General features: G+C 45.6%; 1 protein-coding gene across 1 annotated transcript in view; it reads right to left on the minus strand.

Annotated features, from left to right (window-relative positions):
* Positions 1-15,257, minus strand: part of LOC142081221 (utrophin-like) — a 103,334-nt gene extending 88,077 nt beyond the window's left edge. The window contains exons 1-2 of the mRNA XM_075147912.1: positions 15,136-15,257; positions 14,011-14,174 (exon numbers count right to left, since the gene is read on the minus strand). Of these exons, the coding sequence (XP_075004013.1) occupies positions 14,011-14,089 (79 nt within the window). The 5' untranslated portion in view covers positions 14,090-14,174; positions 15,136-15,257. The remainder of the gene's footprint in view (positions 1-14,010; positions 14,175-15,135) is intronic.
* Between the last annotated feature and the right edge of the window lie 6,562 nt (positions 15,258-21,819).

Raw genomic sequence — 21,819 nt, forward strand, 5'->3', positions numbered from 1 at the left:
AGAAGCTATAACAAAAGGTGGCGAGAACTAGCGTGGAAAATAAATAAGTCAGCAGAACATTTCTAAGCAATCTTCATTTCTCAGAGTCAATTTATCTGAACATTATACAGACATAGTCAATTTTCACCACCTGGCTAATGGTTTCTGCTCCATCCCAGCTCCTCCTGCCCAACAGCAGCAGGGTGATGCTGTGGAGGAAAGGACACATCAGGACTTCCAAGGCAACAATCACCAGCAAATTCCAAGCTTTCATTTTTTCTGCCCAAATCACACTAGAACCAAAACCTCCACGCAGTACATTACAACGTGAATTACTTTTTCCTAGCCAGCTCCAGTGGTGGCGAGATTTGCAATGAATCCTATTTTCTCCAAAGGCTGTTCAACAGATTTGAACTAGTTCAGAGAGGACTTCACTATCAACCACAGACTTCATCCTGAAACTAAATTTAATCACCTAAACTAAGGCCATTCATCCTTTAAGGACAAATACAACAGCCCAAGACCTCTCCAACGTTGTATTGGAAAGAGACAGAGAGTAAAAGCAAATTTGACATGCCTACAATAGGTCAGGGTTTCTGGGACCCTTCACTGCTTTCATGCCAGTTTCATCAGTGCTGAAGGCATCCTACCCAGTTAATAGACAAGGAAACCACTACGTCACGTGATATTTTGCCCAGAAGACCACAAATACATTGGCGTTGAATTATGTTCTCTATTCATAACGCCACAAACGATGAGATCCACCAGGTATTACATGCTCCTCTTCTTCTTCTACCCCAGTTCCTGTTGAAGAAAATTTATTCTATCCCAGAAGTGGGCATTACATGCTTGAGTGATCCCTGACCTAACCCAGTAACCCCTAATTTAGGCATAGCATCAAGTGAACCAGTGAGAGACAGTTTCAAGAGCAACATTAAAGTAGCTGTAAGAAGCAGGAGTTACTGCAATGTGAAAGTGCCCTGGAGCAGAAGTACCACACTCACATTCCTCTGTAGGGCAGGTACCTTCCTCAGCTGTACTTACTGACACAATGCTCATCACACGTGATTCCTGTGGGAATTTAGGAGCCCCAAATGACAGCAACCTCACCCAGGAAGTCACCAAGAATCAGACCTCAATCGCACCAACTACAGCACGCAGCATCGTTCACTTTATGTGATTGACTACACCATATAAATGAATGCAAAGCAGAGGCAAAGCTAGGAGGCATTTGACCAGGATAACCCTGCATAATGCCCCTACGAGCACACTATGCCCAAGCTAAGACGCTCTGTACCGTGCATACCCTGCATCAGAGCTCAGCACCCACTGACAGCACCAGGCAAATCCATGAAACAGCTCTCCAGGCTGTTCCTCCAGGCAAACATGGACTCAATTTCTTGTCAAAAGAATCCATCATTATTTATGTGGTGACATAATTCCCCTCTATATACAGCCCTAAGCTCCCCTTCTTTCTAGACAACCCGATTATTTGGACTGTGACACTAACATAAACTTCAGGATCATTATCTCATCTGGGGTAAACAATTACAGCAATGAAATCCCTCTTTTTCCTGCAGTGTGTTTTTGTTCAAAAATTTATCAGAACTGTCCCTGTGCACAGGCCAGCCCCCCCTTGCAACACAACGGCTGTTTATCATGGTAACACTACGTTCTTGCAACCACCAACAGGAGTGGTGGCCGGATAGTTGCTAATACCAGCAACGCAAGGGTTTGTTTTGGTTGTTTTATTTTTGGGAGGGAAAGGGAGAGCAACGCTCCTTTTTTCTAGCTCTTGATTGATGACCTTACAATGTCTTTCTCCTGGGAAAAATATCAAGGCTCACTGCAAGTCTGCTCTTCAGCTTAGACCAGCATCTTTCAGCACCAAGTTTTGGTACTGATGTCTTGGTGTCAGCTTCAGCAGATGGACAAGCTTGTTAACTCCTTTTTTTTGGCCTTAAGCCTTAGACACGGCCATCAGGCAGTACATCTCTAGTGCAGAAATGCTTACAAACGCTCTCTCCCCCAGAACGTGCCGGGATTTGCCTGACTTATTAAAAAGTGCCCTCAGTGCTCTCTGGCCCCTCACACTCTCCCTGGCACACTTTGTCGCCGCGCGACACGTCAGGAATGGGCCACATCTCGCCCTGTGCTGCGGCCCGGTGCTCAGGGTCATGGTCAGCGGTTTGAACCCTTTGAAAATTCGAACTGGCATTTCAAGAGTGTCAAGACAGCATGAGGGCTCTAATTAAGAGGCAATTACAGGAAAGATAGGCACCACCCCAAATCCCTCTCCCCCACCTCCCATGACTGTGTTTTGGAAAAAGTGACCCTGCACGTTTTTCACTGTGCCCGACGGCCGAGGCCCTGGGCACGGCACGGGACCAGGGTGCCGCTCGGGCTTCAGCTGAAGAGAGGCCTAGCGGCTCCCTCCAGCCATGCAGCGTTTCCGTACCCTTGCAAACCGCTCACCAGCCTTAGCGGCAAACTGTAGCTGTTCAATTAAGTTTTCAGGAAAATGCCTTAAAATGTCTAGGCCCTTTGTAGATAGCTAAGGTTTCTTCCCCTACCCAACTGCCTGGGTAGCACCAGGCCCTGGAGCTTCTCATCAAGCACCCAAAACATTTTCTGATCTAGGCCCCAGTAGTAACTGCCCTCCGCTCATTTTCCACTGTGTCTTCCCTGTACAAATATTCATAAAAGCACCTCTGCAAACAACTCTGTCTTCACTGGAGTTATCCTCTGTGAAGATGATCTAGAGCAGCAGCAAAATCCTCGAGGAATGCTTTTTTCCCCCTCCATGCAAATGCCTGCCAGGCCAGGGAGGTGAAGCCAGACAGGCAACAGAGTTCAGCAGGAAAAAAAAAAAGTATTATGATGTTTTTGCACTTGTGCCTCCAGATTTTTAGATTATCTCATTGAACTGCCTTCTGTGCACAGCACAGAGGAGATGCTGCCTGAAAAACGGGAGCACGGGGGTCCCCAGGTGTCAGCACACAGCCCCGGCAGGCGCCGGGACACGTCCTAGGGCAGCGGGAACCAGCACTGCCACATCAGTCCTTCCACCCTTCCTCGGTCCGGGATGAGAGCAGGAAGGAAAAAAGCCTCTCCGGGTCTGTTGCTCTTCCCCCCACACGCCATGCAGCAAACACCGAGGCAGTCACTGCAGTCTTCCTCCAACTGGAAGAAAAACCATGAAGCTGGACAAGGTAGAGGAAGAACAGAGCACACACACACAAAAAGCAGCAACTGCTGGGAAGAACGGAAGTATGATTTGCAAAAAGCAAGGTCTGGGGCTTTTTAGTTTATTTTGGGTAATTATTTTTAACTGCATACCATGTTCAAAAATTATTATCCACATTTTTGGAATTCAACAGGACATCTATTTTTATATTATTCAGTCAGTCACAAACAAGCCAAATGATAATAAATCAATGCCACAAACAATTACGAAGTTGCAGTGCCTGTAAATTAGCTAGCTTGGCCATTCTATATTGTCATAACATTTCACATGAATCTCTGGTTTGTATGTGCCACACCACCTTTCCTGTGTAAAACAGACTATATCTCATCAGACCTAAGATCACACATTTTAACTCCAGTTATTCCAAAGCATTTTTGCATCTTCTTTCAACCCCTAATTATGCCAGCCCAACCAGGTATATGCAGCAAGGCAAGTTTATACACTCATGCAGAGAGCAGGCTGTCATATTTTATGTTTATAACATGAGGCTCAAATTGAGAAGTATAAAATATGCCAGTCTTTCAACTGATAGCAGACCAGCACTAGTGCTAACAGGAGATGGATGAGCAAAGAGTTTGCTTCTGTCCAAAACACGCTCTTCCAGTTTGGTCCTTCCATTCTGGGGGCTGCTTGGTTTATACTGCATGACACATGAAAGTGGCACTTGTTACCACCGAGACTCTGTCCCACCTGATGCCTCAGACAAGCCAGACCACGGGACCTCACCTTCCCCCCCTGGCATTAACTTCACTGTTTCTCTGAGAGGGAATATGACTCCCAGACTAGCAATCAGGGGTGATCACCCACCTAAAGCAACCTGTTTTGTGAGACCAGCTACTGTTCTTTCCTCCCACTGCACCTCCTCACTTAAGGGAAGCAAACGTTTACATGAACACAACTTCCTTTCTTTACAGATATGATACCCTATGACACAACCATGCTGTGTGCCTCGCTTAAGATTAAGTGATCTTTTAAACTAGAGAGAATTTGGGCATTTTCAATTAGGAAGACTTTTTTTATTCGGTCGGTTCGGTTTTTTTTTGTTTTTAAAAAATAAAAAACGGTGGGTTCTGTCTCTGCATTTTCTTCATGGAGATGAACACACCCAATACGGTTAGTCACTATGTAAGCAAAGTAACTACTATCCTTAAACAATGATGAAATATTTAACACTGCCTGTTGAGAAGAGGAGGTTATTACCATATAGTGACAGAAAACCTGCTCCAGCAGATTACAGGTAGAGGAGAAGGCCTCAAAGAAGTCAGGAAAGATCTGGAAAGGCAAATAGCCTTTGTGACCTAGTATGGAAATTATTTCCCCTCTTAAAACAAAGATGAACAACAAAATACAATTTACGTAGAATGCATCAACTTCAAGTTTCCTAAATTTTAGGAACCGCTCACTTCATTACAGGCTAAATGAAAACCTTCCTAAACAGCTGCTTTAGAACAAAAAATATCTGAAATTTGGTTCCTCTCAGGTCTCACTTCTCACGCCTCACTTCTCTAGAGCATGGTCTACATAAAGACCCTGAGAAATCAGTTCTGAGACCAAATAGCAGGATCTTATGCTCCCTCCTGCCATGCACACATGGATGTGGAAGAAAGACGTAGACAGTGCAGTAATCCTTTTGGCATAACTGAAGAGGTGTCATTCAAAGAGGTTCTGCTGTAGGACTGAGAAGTAATAGACATCACTGCAGCGATGCAGTAGTTACTGCTCCCCTGCATCTCAACAGCTCTGTAAGTCCCAACTGATTTAGTTTTCCCTGGATCAAAAAGGACCAAGAAAAGCATCCATGTGGCAACATGCCACAAACAGATGCCATCATTTTCCCAATATCCATAAATCGAAGAAAAAGTTTTTCCCAGTAGAGGTATGATGCACTCAGGCATTTGAAGCTTCTCACTAGAGCTGGAGTATGTCTGTTAAAACCGCACCTCTACTCAATGTTTTTTCACATGGCTCTTCACCAGAGGAAGAGGAATAGGGAAAGACGGATCTGGAGAGGCAGCAGTGCAGAACGCCAGGTGAGGAGCCCAGCATCTACAGGCTCTGTAAAGCACCCCACTAAAACTATGGATAGCAAGGGGGCTTTTAGTCTCCTTTCCTTTAATACCGTTTTTCCTGTAATCAAGAAGGAACTTTCTGTTAACATCCAGAGGGCAAATAATGAACTTGAATTAGGTTTCAATAGCCTTCAAAAAAAAAAACCAACACACACATGCAAGTGGTATGACATTCGTGACAATGGGCACAACCCCATTTGAACACTCCCTTCCTCTCTCCTCTGTTCAATTTTAGTTGTGCAGTTCAGTATAAAACTCACTTCCACATTAATACAACAGTCAACACTTGACTTTTCCTATTAAGATAGCAGCATAATCTTCCTGAAGTTATGGCATGTTCCACGGCTTTAATAAATTCTCACACGGTCAATGAAACCAGAACAGTCGGTTTGGTGGGGTTTTTTGTTTTGTTTTTGGGAGGAGGGGGGTGTTGTATTTTGTTTTTTGTTGGGGTTTTTTGTTGATTTTTCGTCGGGGTTTTTTTGTTTGGTTGGTTTTTAAAAAGTGTCCTTTTGTCCTGATTTATCCCAATATTCAAACAATAATGCTCAAGTTGAGGGGCGGGGGTGGGGGGGAGGAGGGAGAAACAAAAATGAAAGCAGAGGAACAGCCTGAAGCGCAGGCTCTCCTGAGGCACCCAGGCAACAGTCGGAGCAGGGGCACACAGTCCTGAGGATGCAACAGGGCTCGTGATCCACAGCCTGCCAGGAACCTGCAGCAGCCTAGAGCGTCTGCTCCCATCCTAAGTGCACCAGGGAGAAACGGCATCCTCGCCTGCAAGTACCTGGGCACTGCACAAGTCTGACACTCCACCAGACAGACTATTCCTCTGCTCAGACCATAAAGTGTGTAAACGCATTTTTTGAGTAGAAAGATGAGAGCTAATACTTCACATCTGCATTGTGACCTTTAATAACTCTCAGATTAAACTTAAACTCTATTCCAAATGAACAGTGTGTTAAATTAGCTAAAAATTGATTTCAATTATTTTTTTTAAAAAAAGCTCAGTAAATCAAATCAGCAAGCTCTAAATTGGGCCCTACAGCCAGGTCCAAGGGAAAAATGCCTGAGGACAGAGGAAAAGAATTCAAAGCCGAAAGATTATACACCACCATCCCAGAGAGAGCAAAACTATATTCAGAAGGACACTACCAGACTTTCAACTTCCACAAAGTCTTTCCTCAAGAAAGAGGCATGATGTTAACACAATCTGTTCCCATGAATTTCCATGAGAAACCTCATCCACGAACAAGACGTATAGGTAGAAACCAGAAAAAGAGAGCAATGAACTCTCTCTGGAAATTATTTATGCTGACCATAGCTGTTGTTCATTGTTAAGTTAGAACAGAAGTAAAAGCTTGGAAAGAGAGAATAAAAAGATGTTGGTCTGTTGGCATTTAAATACTACTTTATTTATTATCATCTTTTAATACAATCATATTTTATATTATAACTATTAAAATAACATTGATACCAAAAGGCTTCACCCTATTCCCAGCATGCTCCTGTGAAATGTTCAAATAAATCTCCTCCATTTGTTATTCATGCACAGATTACTCTTCTTTGCTCATCCAGGATAGCATGGTAAATTAGTAACAATAAAAAAGCTAGCAAAACGTTTCAGAATTTATCCATCACAACACTTTTCTCTGATCAATAATTTGTAACATAACATTTTAGAAGCATATTCCACCTTTGGTCCTCTGCCATGATCTAAATTAGGAGAGGAACAAAAACCACATTTGATGCTAGGCAATAAAAGCCAAGTACGAAGGAACTAATTGTGAAATGAATTACAAAGACCCATCAAAGCATGTTGTTTTGTGGGTTAAATGCACATTTCTCCACAGTTAAATGCATAAGCCAGTGACTGTCCAGATATGTTTGTCTAATTCTTCTACAAAATCTCTCAGAGTTTTTGGATGGTGGGTCCGCTGTTTTCCACAAGGCGAGGGGAAAAGGTGTTGAAGTACAAAAAGGACCTTCATTACCAGTAATTTATGGCTGAAAAGTATTGCTGCACATTCCCTATATTGATCAGCAAAATAACTTTAAGAATACATATCTAATCTCTGTCATGTAGTCACATCCTTTCCTACCAGCATGTATCCAGTCATTTTGAGATAGAAGTTGGTCTTTTACCGAAACACAGTCACCCTATCTCCCACCAGCTGAAGGCTCAGCAGCTCTTCACCACTTCTTCCACATCCAGCAGGAGAACCCCACCCTGAAAAAGAGCTAGGCTGCTAGAGAATGCTCCTCTGGCACAGGAACTGCCTTATTACAAGAAAAACTACCTGTGAGGCCAGACAATGCTCAAGTTACTCCTCTCCAGCATCTCAACAAGTTTAACGCATCTGTCCCATGTACTCAACAGATTAATGAATATCTAAAAATGTGAATTATTAAAGAGTGAACACATTTCTAAGCATAAGAAACCTTCACAAGAAGGTCTCTGCCATGGTTGTAGATGGGTCCCCATTGATAACCAGCCTCCCCTGCATCGCTGGGGCTCACAACCAGAGCTGGTCAGACAGTCAGAGGGAAGACGCAGCCCATAACACTCTCAGACAGACTCAACCCTGCCCTCGGCAGAAGGAACTGCAACTGCCCGCACCCTGCCCATTACGGCTGACCATCTCCCAGCAGCCTCCCCACTGACAACCAGCACCCAGCCCGGCCCCAGCCCTGCCCCGGTCCCATCCACAGCCACGTCAGTCTCCCAGCTGCTCGGACGTGCACCTGGAATCACGGCCAGCGACTGTACCAGCCCCAACCTGCTGGTCCCACAGATAAGTGACTACAAAAGATAATTGCAAGTGTTCTTATTTTTGTTCATTTCTTTTTTTTTGGCTCCACTCAGGGCTGAGCCCAACTCGGTTCCAATAATCAAAGTAAGCTTTTCCTTTTACTCTCTCCAAATACGGTATCAGGTGGTTTGGATGTCCTTTCAAAGAAGGGGCCCAAAGACATCATATCCTAATAAATAAATAAATGGCAGTTTCTGACTCCTCCTTCTTGATGGCGTATGTTTCATTGACTTTGTAGCTGCTTATATTTACAAGTCAGTAGTTTCTTGTCTCCTTCCCAAAACTACAGCTTGCAACAGAGCTATATCCTTGTCTTCTGTCAAACCCACATGTGCCAGAGGGCTCTTCTATTTCCTTAGCCTGTTATTTTTGTTGCTACCTTTAAAACTCCCAGCTTTCTTCTGAGGATATACTGTCACTTTCTGAAATTACAGCTCAGCTTGCTTCCCGATTTCATTCCAGAAACACACTGGGGGAGGGGAGGAAGACATAAAACAGACTTCTGACATAGTACGGAGCACTAAAAGTTATTCTTTCATCAACACAATAAAAAGTCAGACAATGTAACTCCTCCCTCCCACCTCACAACGTTTAAACCCTCTTATTCATTCTTCAGACTGTTATTAAGGCATCCAAACAAATGCAGTTCTCCCCAATTTCGTGCTAGGGGCGTCTCAGCTCCAAGGATGGGTAGGAACAGCTGTGCTCTTCTAATCGTGCATTCTCCTTCGAAGGAGGGATACCGTACAACACATGAAAAGCAGATCGCGCAGGCTCTGAGCACACCAATCCATGCTGCTAGCTGGCAGCAGAGCAGCTATACTGTCCCGAAACAATGTGAGCTCAGCTGGAGCCCCCGTGCTCTTCCCCTCACCCTTCCACACCTACACCGAATTACCTATGCCAGTCCATCTCCCCAGTTGCTCACATTCGGAAGATGTTAGTAACCATACCCCCCTGCTCTTCCCTGCTCACAAGAGGTGGAGCTGGGAACTTCACGTTGCTCCTGGTCTGCCCCTCACCTAGGCACCCTTCTCCACAGGAGCCTGATCAGTGGGGGGTCCCACACCACCAGCAGCTGCCTCTCCCCACCCTGACTTTTAGACCTCTTCAGAAACATTTAACACGCTACACGCGGTGCCTCTTATAGCAGCTCTTGCCCAGGGTTATGTCTTCATTTCCTGGCAGAGCACGCGCAAATCAATGGGCTGCTTTTATGGTTTGGTTTTTTTTTTCCCCCTCCCCGAGGAGCCTCAATTTCTATTCCAAGGCAAAGTCGTGCTTCAAACGCACAGAGCAGCATATGTTATTTCTTCACCTACCAATCAAGAGACTAGAAGAAACCAGCCTGATACTTACATATCTGCATTTCATAAATGCTAGGCAATACCCTAGAACTGTCTTCACTGCAGCATCCAATCTGTCCCCACCAGACAGCCCAAGGAAAGGAGGCAATACAAACGACAGATACAGCAACCTAAAGGTTTAGTTTTGAAAAACAGTCATTTTAGTGGCTAGAAATAAGGAGCAGCAAATTTGTCGCTTGTCTTTAACACCTTGTCCGCACGCACTCTGCACCAACATCCCTGAAGAGGTCACACAGGGCAAAACCAGCTATGCCAACTTGACAAAATCCTAAGGGTCCGCCTGCACCTGTAACGACTCCTGGCCATTTCACACCGATGGAGCCAAAATGACAAACGAGAAGCAACGCGTTTGGCCCGTAGCGATCTGGCAGCGAGCGGCACGACTGAAGGAACTGGTTCCAAAGGCAACATGTGGCACCGCGGGGCAGGGAGATCCCGGAGCAAGGGGGCTGCTGGCCAAGCAAGCATTGCTTCATGGGGACAGACAGACAACAGCAGCAGTTCTCAGAACGAGCCTTGCCCAAGAACTCCAAAAATAAGTTACAATTTCTCAAAGCAGTCTTTCAGTCAAATATATTTAATGTAATTAAAAATGAAAGGTAGATGAGGAGAATTCAGTTCCCCTCAATTTAGACAGGAACTCATATCTTAAAATGCACCAGAGGCGTAGAGTAATCTTCCAGAAATGTTTTTCCTGTCACGTCTTACTGTTTAATTATATATTACCATTCCAAGCTACCATGACAGATTTTAAGTGAGTTTGTCTTTTTTCCATAATTAATCATAGCAAAGACTCATCTGTTCTTCAAGCCCGGTGATGACAGCGCTGTTTTCACCACTGTAAGGCAATCATCCCACAGCATTCCTTCCTGAAAGCTATTGCAAAGAGAAAAGCTCACCTATCTGGACAAGATGCCTTATAAAGATATAAATCAGCTCCATATACATTGCTTCATACTATAGGGAAGTCAAAAAGGGAAAACTGCTTTCCATAGCAAGCAATCATACAGACACACAGGCATAGCACAGGCTAATAACGCTAAATAAATGCTAAATACATAAACCCATCTTAACCATCCAGGATCAAGTATCCTAGCCCTTAAACATCAGACGCTCAGAGCCATCAGCATCCACCACTGGTGCAGGAGGAAGGGAAGCAAAAAGACGCTTGGTTCTTCTGCGAACGTAAGGCAGCCTCCCTTATAATTACCATAGCCAACAGTTATTTTAAAGGCAGCTTTGGTCACCATCATATTCTATTCTAAGTACAGAAGATGTGTCTTCAAAAATAACTTGTAGATCAGTGTAGATCTACGTGTAGATCAGTGTTAACAAACTATCTAATCAAAGAGCCACATCCAAAGCAAAAAATAATAAATGCTAATTGGACAACAGAAAGAAGTCTTACTTTCTTTTTTTAGTATCACAAGTCACAAAAGTGAGATTACTGGGGGAGAAGAAAAAAAAACAAACAACTCCTCTTTTGCTTTGGAAAATCAAGCATTTATCCCTTCCAACAGTACAGCATGTTCATAGAAAGTTTTCTTGCTGACCGCTGAAGGAAAAAGTATTTCCAACATAATGAATAACATACAGAGAACTCCGTTCAAAGTGTTTTATCCTTCATCCTCTCAGTTTGAACTCCCCAAAGGATGAATGAGATACTTGCAAAATCACTTTTTCCCCATCTGTGAAATCCTGCAACACACACACTTTTTTTTGCACAAGCAACAAATAGAAATCCAATCCGCTGTTAATCGGTTTTGATTGCTCTATAGAAAAATTATGATTTTCTGCAGTTCTCCTATATCCTTCACATAGTATGCTGGTAGCTTTCCAATTACAAGTCATTAAGAAAAAAATTACATAGCTTGTTCCATTCATAAAACCATGCATAGATGGGCACCACACAGCCCTGAGCAGCCGTAAAACTTCATGTGTCTTATTACAGTCTCGTAAGAGTAACTTTAGATCAAAGCTCCAGTTTTCAATAACCAGTCACTGTGTTAACAGTGACACCTTTACGGCTTTCTAGTTGCTTCCCAGTTTTCCAAAGCAAGATAACTAAAGCAGCAATGACTACAAAAAAAGACAATACATTCAGTTTGACAGGCTGCTAAAGACTAAAGTTTACATTTGTACCCAAATATTTAGAAACATTTTTACTTGCACCACTCTTTGTTAAGGCCTGATCGCCCAAAGATTCTGGCATTCCAAATGATAATTTTCTTCCAAGTTATAACAAAATATAAGATTAGCCATGTATCTTAACCATCACTTTTAGAAGATGAATGTTTTTAAATAACCTGACCACTTGGTGATCTGTTCCAAAAAGATGAAGAAAAACATGTTGACAGACAATTGCATAGAGAGAGAGAGAAAGTGATCTTTACACAGGACATTATACATCTCTCTCTCTTGTTTACAAGAATAGTCTCAGCTGTTTTCAGTGTCCTTATTTAAAAATGCATAGGAATAATATGCACTCAAAAATATTATGACATTAAATCATTTAAAGATTTTCACCCACTAGAAGTGGGGTTTGTATTTTATTTATTGAGTGAAAATATTAAATGCATATTTGCATGCTCTCTCTAAGCAAGGTGTTAGAGATTTCCCATATCACAGGTGATGAGCTTGAAAGTAGCAAGAAACAGAGTAACAGCCCATTTTCTATGACAAAAGAAAGGAAAGTGGAGATCCTAAACCTTGTCTGGTTCTGGTCTCTGTAGCCTCAAAACCCAAACAGACCCCTAGCTACCCCAAATACTGGTAAGTTATAAGGTAACACTTCTACTGTACTCTAGTCACTTACACCGTGAAGAACATCCTGTGCTGGAGAAATCTTCCCAGCAAGAAACAACTCAGTTTTCCTTTCTAAGTATCAAAACTAGCATTCTCTTTTACAGATATCTAGGAAAAATGGAAGCATACCTTATAATATTTTTTCCCCAGTCCTGACAACTAGCCTTTAATTTGCTGCCATCTGTACTTCAGGACACTTCAGCCCTTTCATTAGGAAATCCCTCCCACAGGTTTACTTGTAGGGAATGGTGCAGATCTGAGTTATGTAGTACAGTAATTAACTTGAAGATCCAAACCAGTGTATTATTTAGAAAAGATGAATTGTTTAAGATCAATCTTCACTCACTATTTTTAATTTAATGCACAAGTCTTTTAGCCTTGTGAGTATTAGAATATACATCATTTTCTCATTACAGAGAAGAAGAAAGTTAAAGCGGTTGTAACAGGAGATTTACAATCGTCAGCCCTAACCAAAACAGCAGAACTTACTGTACAATTTGTTCATCCAAGGAAAACCTCAAATACAGCCACGTTTCCTCAGACATCCTATAAAACTGTAGTACTTGTGTACCTACATGCATACAAACTGTCTGCAAGCCATCCCCAAACTCAAAGCCCTTAGAGGTGCTAACTACACACTTATAATCAATAATCAAATGAAGTCATGTCCAGATGTTTCAAAATAACAGCAGAAAATGTAAACCAGCACTAGAGAATTTGAGATGGAAAACTACAAGCATTTCTATTTCATAAACTGCACTTCCAGAAGCTAAGAGGAAGGCTGCCTCCTCCAAAGGTGTCGTTCCTTAGAAAGAGGAGGTCTAAGAAACAAACTATTGAAACACCAATGGGATCCAGATTCAAACCCGCATCCTACGTAATCTGACATATCAAATCACTACCAACCAAAGAGCTACAGTTTTTAACGTATGGAACATTTCAAAAACACACTGTTAGGTTTCAGGTATCGAAGGAACATCTTCTGACAACAGGAGCATTTTGCATTTAAGAGAGAAAAGAGAGCCTTTGAGGCTAAAGAAGCGAGCATCCAGTCTCTGGATGTAGCACAAATGCCTATCAAGGTTTAAACAACTCGCTTCCGCTCCTCCAAAGCCTCCGCTCTCCCCCTGCTACAGTGAGGGTACCTCCTTACCCCGCCCAGCATCTGTCAGAGCCTCAGAAGACTCAAACATACAACAACCAAAAAAACCCCACGTTTTTCCAATAACTTTCAGATCTGTAACGTGAATGTTTTGCTAGAGGAAATGCCTGAGCGAGTAGCCTTAGACAACTGTTTTACATTAAGGAGGAAGCACATTAGTTTACTGCATGAATACTACCGCGATGCACTTTTAGGAGGTGCAGTATTGCGGCCACAGTTGCCATTTTCACCGTCTGAGAATAAACACAAAAGCTGCCAACACTAGGTTGCATAAGAGCACTTTAAGCACATGGTTATTTACAAAAGCAGAGGTAATTATAATGCAGGAGGTAGATCCCAAACAAACAGACTTGACTAAGACTGTCAAAAAAAAAAAACGACCACAGAGATCTACAATTACTATTACTTAATTGTAGGACAGCTGCACGAACACCCTCAGTCGCTCCCTGTACTATCAATATACGGCCAAAAAAGACAGTTGGAAAAACGTGCTGTTTAAAAATGCAAGCCAGTGTCAGAAGCTACGCGTAGAGGAGAAAACAGGAGAACGCCATTTCTCTCGACAGCTTACCTGATCTGGACTTAATGATGTCGCTGAACTCGCTGTGCCCCCCGCCAGGTCCTTCCTCCTGGTCGGAGACGTGGGCCATGCTTGCGGGCTGGGGTACGCCACGGGCGCAGCCTAAATCCGTCGGGAGAGGGTTCCCATGGAAGGCCCCGACTCAGCACCAGCACCTACAGCGCAGGACCAGGAGCAGAGAGGCACCGTAACTCCATCGGCTACACCAGGCGTGACTCCGCGTGGGAAGCGCGGGCCGGGACAGCGGCTTGCTGGCCGTGCCCACGCGTGGCGGGGTGGGGCGGCCGACCAGCCCCTCGCTGTGCCCCTGCCGAGGGACGCCTTACGGGATTTAGAAAGTGAGATGGCACAGAGGGGTGCTGCTGGCCAGTTTAATCCCTAGCCACGAAAGCGAAGCTTCAGCCATCCTTGGGCGACAGGGCGGCCCGTGCCCACCCCTGCACCCCAGAGGGGCGGGAACAGCCCTTGCAGCGACACCGTCACCCCCCGTCAGCCAACTGGCACCAAACGGGACGTCCCCGCTTGAGAGGGGGGGGCAAAGCAAGGGAGCCCCGCTCCCGCCGGGCTGGGGCATGTGCCAGCTGGGAGGGGGCTAAGGGCAGGCGCGCTCCTCCGGCCGGCCCGGGGCCCTGAGAGCCACGTGTGGGAGAAGCCACGAAGCCCCCCTCCCGGGCGGGGGGAGCCGATCCCTGCGGGACGGGCCCCGCACACGGCCCCGGGCAGCTCCCCGCCCGGCCGCCCCCGCAGAGCCGCTGCCGCCCCCATTCCCCCGGCGGCGATTTTGACCCGGCGGGCGGCCGGCACCTCCTCCCTCCGGGGTGCGCTACCGCAGCGGCGCCGCCGGCCCTCGGGCACCCCGCGGCGGGGCCGCCCCTCGCCCCGGCTGCCCGCGGCCGCCCCGTCCCGCCAGCTCCCCCGCCGCCCCGCCCGCAGGTGCGCAGAGCCGCGGGTATCACGCCGCCGCCCCCCACCTTTACCGGCTCGGAGTTGGGGAACAAACTTTCCCCCCCGCGCCCCTCCCGCAGCCGCGGTGCCCGCCGTCTCCCCGCGGGGCAGCCCCGCTCCCAGAGGCGCTGGGGCACCCGCCGACAGCAACCCGCCGCCGCCGCCACTCACCCCTCGGACACGGCGGCGGGAGGCGGTCCCGCTTCCCCACGGCCCGGCCCGGCCCGCCCCGGCTCCTCCCCGAGCCCCGTCCCCCGGCGGCGGCGGCTCCCGCGGCGCTGCGCTGGCGGAGCCACAACTTTCTGCGCGAGCCGCCGCTGCCGTCCCTCCTCCTCCTCCTCCTCTCCCCCCCCCGCGGCCCGCCGCGGCTCCTCCCTCGGCCCCCGCGCCCCCTTTGTTAGCCGGGCAAGCGCCGCGGCTGCGGGGGAGCCGCCCTGGCCGCGCGGCCCCTTCTCCGAGGGGGCGGGAGGGGCGGGGCTGCGCCCGCCGCGGGCCCCGGCCGGGACGGGGAGGGGCGGGGCGGGGAGGGGCGGGGCGAGGCCCCGCCCCCGCTGCCGTCCCGGCCGCGCGCCCCTAGGGCCCCGCCCGGGAAGGCGGCGGGCTCGGCGGTGGCGGCCGGCGGGGCTCCTCCGGCCCCCTCAACGCCGCTCCGCTCCTCCCCCCGGGGCCTCCCCGGCCTCACCGGTGCGCTCCCGCCTCTCCTTCCTTTTCCTTGTCCCCCACGGAGGGGAAGCGCAGGGCGGGCAGGGCAGGGCAGGGCAGGGCGGGCACCGCGGCGCTCCGCTGCTCGCTCGCCCCGCCGCTCCCCATGGACACCGAAGTCTCACGGCAAGTGACAAAGTTTGAGGGGCATTTAGGACCGTTTACACACTTAACAGCAGGAAACGGCTCTCCGAGACGCGCCTGGCCCGGCCGGGGGCCCGGCCTCGTCTCACGGGGCCGCTGGCAGCCGAAAGTCGCGGCGGTCTCAGCTGGGCGGGAGAGGGACAGTGTGGATCAGTAAAAAGGTGCTGTGCTGGGCGCTGGGCACCTGTCGTCGTTTTTAATGTATGAACAGACATATACGTTAGTAAAATATTTAGCTCACACTAATCAATTTATTGCCGCATTTGCAATCTGGGAATGAACATACTCGTATTGCTCAGGCAAGTAATCTTCACTCACCTCCACTGTAAGGTTGCTGAGCACGTGGCCCTTATGTATCTTGGAAAGCATTAGTCTGAAGTTTCAGCAATATCGGAGAGACACCGTGGCTGAGTAATTCCTCAGCGTTACCTGCCAGGCCTCAGCCGTCCGGCCCAAAATGTTTCCAAGGTGAGAGGCATTCCCAACACCGAGTACCTCACTGCCTTAATAACAAAACCAGATACTGGCCGGCAGTCTGCAGAAAAGAAGGTGCAGAATTTATTGGCTAGAAGAAAAGAGGGAGCCCGGGCTCGGCAACACATTCATTTTGTGTCTCCAGGTGAACAGAAATTGGTAGCAATGAAATGAGGAAGATTTGTCTTTGAAAGTCTTTTTTCTTACCAGTATACAGCTCGTGAGTTTACTAGGCACTACAGATAACGATAATAAACAATGATTACGTGTATTTTAGCCTAAGCTAACTTTGATATTTACCCATACTTTACTATTTCCCCCAAGGAAAAAAGAGATATCTCGAAGAAACAAAACAAGCTACCTGTAAATTATTATTATCATAATTCTAACTGCATTTAACATTTTTTCCTCAACCTTTGATCTGTGCAGTACGTGTGTAACAGGGACTGGGACTTACTGTTCTGCATCTTAGGAGGCAGGGCCTCGCAGATAGTGTGGTACATTTCTGCACTTCGAAGAAGCCCTGAAGATGAAGATGCCTAGTTCTGATGATTCAATAGATTTCCTGGGTGAGTCAGTGCAAATTACTTAATTCATCCTTGATCTGCTTAATCCAAACCACCGCATGAAGTCATTAATGGTTCTTACTTGTAAAGAGATAATAATAGTGTCCAAAGTGTTGTGATGACTGAAGGTGTGAATCTGTTGAGAATTGCAGATCGTGGATGACAAACACTATAAAACCACTGATATCGGTACCTATCACTGCCTAACTGTAAGGCAGTGCTGAGCAGTAGGCTGGTTTTGTTGGAAAGGTATGGTCTGTGTTTATGCCTGTTTGTTTACATTATACTGATAAACCTGTGCTACGAGCATACTGTTTGTGGTTAGAGCAGCACCACTTGTTCCTTGCCTTCTGCCTTGCTGCTGTTGACTGAAGAGATGGCTTCTTTGCCCCATCCCGTGCATTCCCTCTGTTTGCTGGATTTTCAATGCCCAGGGATGAAAAACCACCCCGCTAGAAGCCCACAATCCAGATGTAACCCAGCTGCTTTTCATACAGGTCTTCCATGAACAGGACCCATGTGTAACCCAATGCCCGCTCAAGAGTCAGCACAGACAAAAATCGTCATTTCTCACTGCTGGGTATCTAGCAGTGGTGCGGGGCCCGGGGATCCCAAAGCGCCGCGTTGCCTTGCCTAATGCAAGGAAATGCTAAGTGGAAGAAAGGCCTTTCTTTTGTAGGCTGCACTGAAGGGATTAGTCACTTCACAGAGGTTACCCAAGACCGCTATCAGGTAGCAATAACTTTGATCGCTAAAAGCTGCAGTCAAGTTGATAAGCGGGAGCAGAGAGCTGGTATATCCCATTTCAAATCTCCGTGTGTAAGCCCAAGGTCCTGATTTTTATAATCTTGCTCTGAAAGCACCTACGAATTATTTCTCAAAAAGAAACACGTTTCAGTTTAACCTGATAGCATTTCCCTTTTTCTCTTTCTTCCTCTTTTTTTTTCTGTTTGAGTCAGAAGTAGCATCATTATCTTCTTTGAACTGCAGAGCGCCAGCAGAAGGGTAATAGAATAACGAGACTGCACGCTACCTCGGGGAAGCAGGAGAATTTTTTCCTGATGTGTTTCAAACATGCCTCCCTCCAGAGCCATCCTCACTCAGCTGCTGATCAAAGCCTGAGTTTTCCGAGCTAGTTATTTAGACTGTAGGCTTCTCAATGCAAGGGCTATCATTTTTATATCTGGGTCTTTAGGCTCAAGTCCATCACAGGAAAAAAAATCCACCCTAATCTTTAATATTCTGTACATTTGTATGCTTTAGGTCTCTCTAATTTTGTATTCCAGTGATTGGCAGAATTAGAAAATCATGATTAGCACAATTTTAATGTCAAACAACAAAGTCTCCACCCGGTTGTATTTCTAAAACCTACAAATATCTTGGTTGCTACAGACCATTGATATCATGTGGATTGTGTGGCACAGTTTACCTTTCTGTATAATGCAGAATAAATTAGGAAAAGAAAGGAAAAGTCCATGAACCCCTTAGATAATGTTAAGAAAGGAAAGACAAGGGGAATGCAGAAACAGAAACTGTGAAGCAATGGGCTGAGAAGATGTGGAGCCCTTGAACTTTCACCGAAGTAAATAAATACTTTATTCCTTAGTGCATGAAAACAATGCTGTTGTGAGGCTCTGAGCTCATCTTACCTTGTCTCCTTGTCTTAGCATTTCTATTTTTAGAATACACTCATAATTGATAGGATTAAGGTATAACTAGAAATTTCATGTATCTCGTTACCTTGAGATTGACTGCTATAATAATGCGTGGGCCCATTCATCAATGTTTTCTCATGATTTCAGAAAACCATTCCATATTCAGAAAGACATGACATACCCAATGGATTGCTTTGTAAGTAGAGTATCTTTATTGTCCCTTTCTGCATACCCCATCATGTTGTCACTCTCAGTTAACAGACTGGGCAGGCTGTTGCTCAGCAGACATTTTTTTTCCTGCAGAACTTGCATCTGAATTCAAATAACAGCTTCTTGGTGCTTCGGTGCTGACATACTGCACTAACCAGTTAGTACAAGTCCCTTACTATTTTCATTATCTCTTATCCGTGGAGAAAAATATATAAAAAGGCATATTAAATAAACATTCTCTCTCTGTATGTTCCTCTTGGAGGAAAATGACCAAGTTTTTGTAAAAGCTTGGGTCAGTTTTATCTACAACTCCTTTGGCAATACTTTTGAAAGACTTTAGTACCTGGGGCAGACATATTTAGCTTGTTCCTTTTCCTTTCTTTTGCTGTAACTCTAAAGTTACCTTCGTTGTTCAACTAATTATCTGATACTAAAATACTCAAAATCAGCCCTAGCACAATTTTAAAGGTGGGAGAGCACTTTCTATCCTCAACTCCTTAGTTTGGGATCTGATTTTGACATTAGTTTGTATTTTTATTCCAAGCTCAGCCGCCTTTGTGTGTAAGCTCCTTCCAAACTCCTCCAAGAATTAGAGCCCGTTTGTGGCAGGCACTGTAACGTAGCTTAATAAATTCAAGACTGTTTTACCACACAGAGTTAACCATACGTCGGAGGCACCAGGTACCGAAAGCGAGAGGGATGGGCTGGGGCAGAGGGCAGCAGGCAATCGTGATAAATACAGGAGGCCTGGGTGCAAGATGCCCTCCGAGCAAAGTGCCTGTCCCCTGCACCGCCGCATGTCCACCTGACTGTCTCTGCCTCACCGTTCTGTGTCCTCTTTCTGTTGAACCTCAACAGAAAGCAGTGTATTCCCCTTAGCGTACTTCCATTTCTACAAGTTGGGATCTGTATCTTCAGTAGATTCTCTCCACTCTATTTTTATCTCATTGGATTCGATATATCTATCGATTAGATCAGATTCAAGGGAATATTGTGTGCATAGAATACACTGGAACCTTGTATCTTAAATTTCAGCAATTTTTTATAGCTTCATCATAAAACCCCAGAAAATTGCACTGTATTAATAGAAACGCTGACATCCCTTTAGCTGCAGTGACATTAATTGAAGCTACCATAATTTATCATCATTCTGAAGAATATAACCTCTAAAAGTACATTAAATAAGAGTGCATTAATGAACAATTATAGTAATCAATTTACCCTCCCAACATAACTCTCTTAACTGCAGCAGAGGATTGGGAAAAAAGAAAACCATCAACAACAAAAATGCCTGTGCAAGACAGGAACCTTTGGCCAACACCATGAGGCAATCCCCTGCAAGGGCTGGCGTGAGTTTTTAGTCAAAGTCACTCCTAACACAAATTGTTTTCTGTTTATTTATTTAGCCTTTCTGTTTATTTCTTTCACTTCTGGCTATTTTTTTCAGTGCCATTCCATTCTCATTTGAATAGCCTATGCTATGTATCGGCCTAGGTTTGTTTCATGGCTGGACACATAAATGCCTAATGCTTGTACCATTGTGGAATAAATCTACTTTTTCAGCAAGTTTATCAGTTAGGGGTTGGAATAGGAAACAGGGTTCCTCTGTTAACACAACATAGAAACTTGGGTAACTTCCTTAATTTTAGTAACTTGGTTCACTCTTTGCAGTAGGGAAAAAATAACATCTTCCATCATAGGGCCATTATTTATTGAATGAAATAATATGATAGTTGGACAAAGACAGCTTGGAAACACTTTAAAAATGAAAGCACTCACCACTCTGCAAAAATAGTTATTGGTGGAAAGTACAGAAAGGGTGTTTCTTTGTAACTATTTTAGGGGTAGGCAGTTTATTCTTACCAAACTTAAGAAGTAATTCCTTAGTCCATGTAAATCGTCTGTCCTGGTTGCAGCTGGGGCAGAGTTAACTTTCTTCCCGGTAGCTTGGGGGGGGGGTGTGTGTGCTGTGGTTTGGGTTTGGTATGAGAGGAGCATTGATGGCCCATTGATGCTTTGGCTGTTGCTGGGTGGTGCTTGCACCGGGGACTTTTCGGCCTCCCATGCTCTGCCAAGTGCAGGGGAAGCTGGGGCGGGGGAGCACAGCTGGGGCGGTTGACCCAGGTGGCCAATGGGGTATTCTATACCATGTGACATCATGCTCAGTATAAAAACGGGGGGGGGCTTGCCCCTCCCGTTCGCGGCATGTGGTCAGCAGTTGGTGAGTAGTTGCATTGTGCATGGCCTGCTTTGTATATTCTGTTATTGTTATCATTGTTATTATTACTGTTCTACTTCGTTTCATTTCCATTATTAAACTGTTTTTATCTCAACCCGTGAGTTTTTCTACTTGTGCCCTCCTGATTCTCTCCCCCATCCTACCGGAGTGGGGGGGTGAGCAAGCGGCTGCGTGGAGTTTAGCTGCTGGCCGGAGTTAAACCATGACAGCTCCCAATACGGAATGAATACAAACCAACTTAAACACAAAAGACGAATGAAACAAATCAATTTTTCACAAACGATCATTATTTTTTATATTTGTTTGCCTCACTTTAGTTCAAGTGATGAGGTACATGTCACCCTCTCTTTGCCATTTCCTCTTAAATGATCAATGTGGATGCTTTGTACTTGACCCCTTAAGAAGTTCCCTAATTAGAAGTAGAATTCAAGGTTTTACGTAGGAGATTACACAAGTGTTAATAAAATCTCTCTCTGCTGGAAAACACCATTCATTAATGCCTTTACCGGGATAATCATAGAATCATAGAATCATTAAGGTTGGAAAAGACCTCTAAGATCATCAGGTCCAACCGTCTACCCAACACCACCATGACCACTAAACCATGTCCTTAAGCGCCTCATCTACACGTCTTTTAAATACTTCCAGGGATGGTGACTCCACCACTTCCCTGGGCAGCCTGTTCGAGGGCCTGACCACTCTTTCAGTAAAGAAATTTCTCCTAATGTCCAGTCTAAACCTCCCTTGGCACAACTTGAGGCCATTTCCTCTTGTCCTATCGCCAGTTCCTTGGGAGAAGAGACCAACACCCACCTCACTACAACCTCCTTTCAGGTAGTTGTAGAGCGCGATGAGGTCTCCCCTC

Source organism: Calonectris borealis, chromosome 3 (assembly GCF_964195595.1).
Source record: "Calonectris borealis chromosome 3, bCalBor7.hap1.2, whole genome shotgun sequence".
In the NCBI taxonomy this organism is placed as follows: Eukaryota; Metazoa; Chordata; class Aves; order Procellariiformes; family Procellariidae; genus Calonectris; species Calonectris borealis.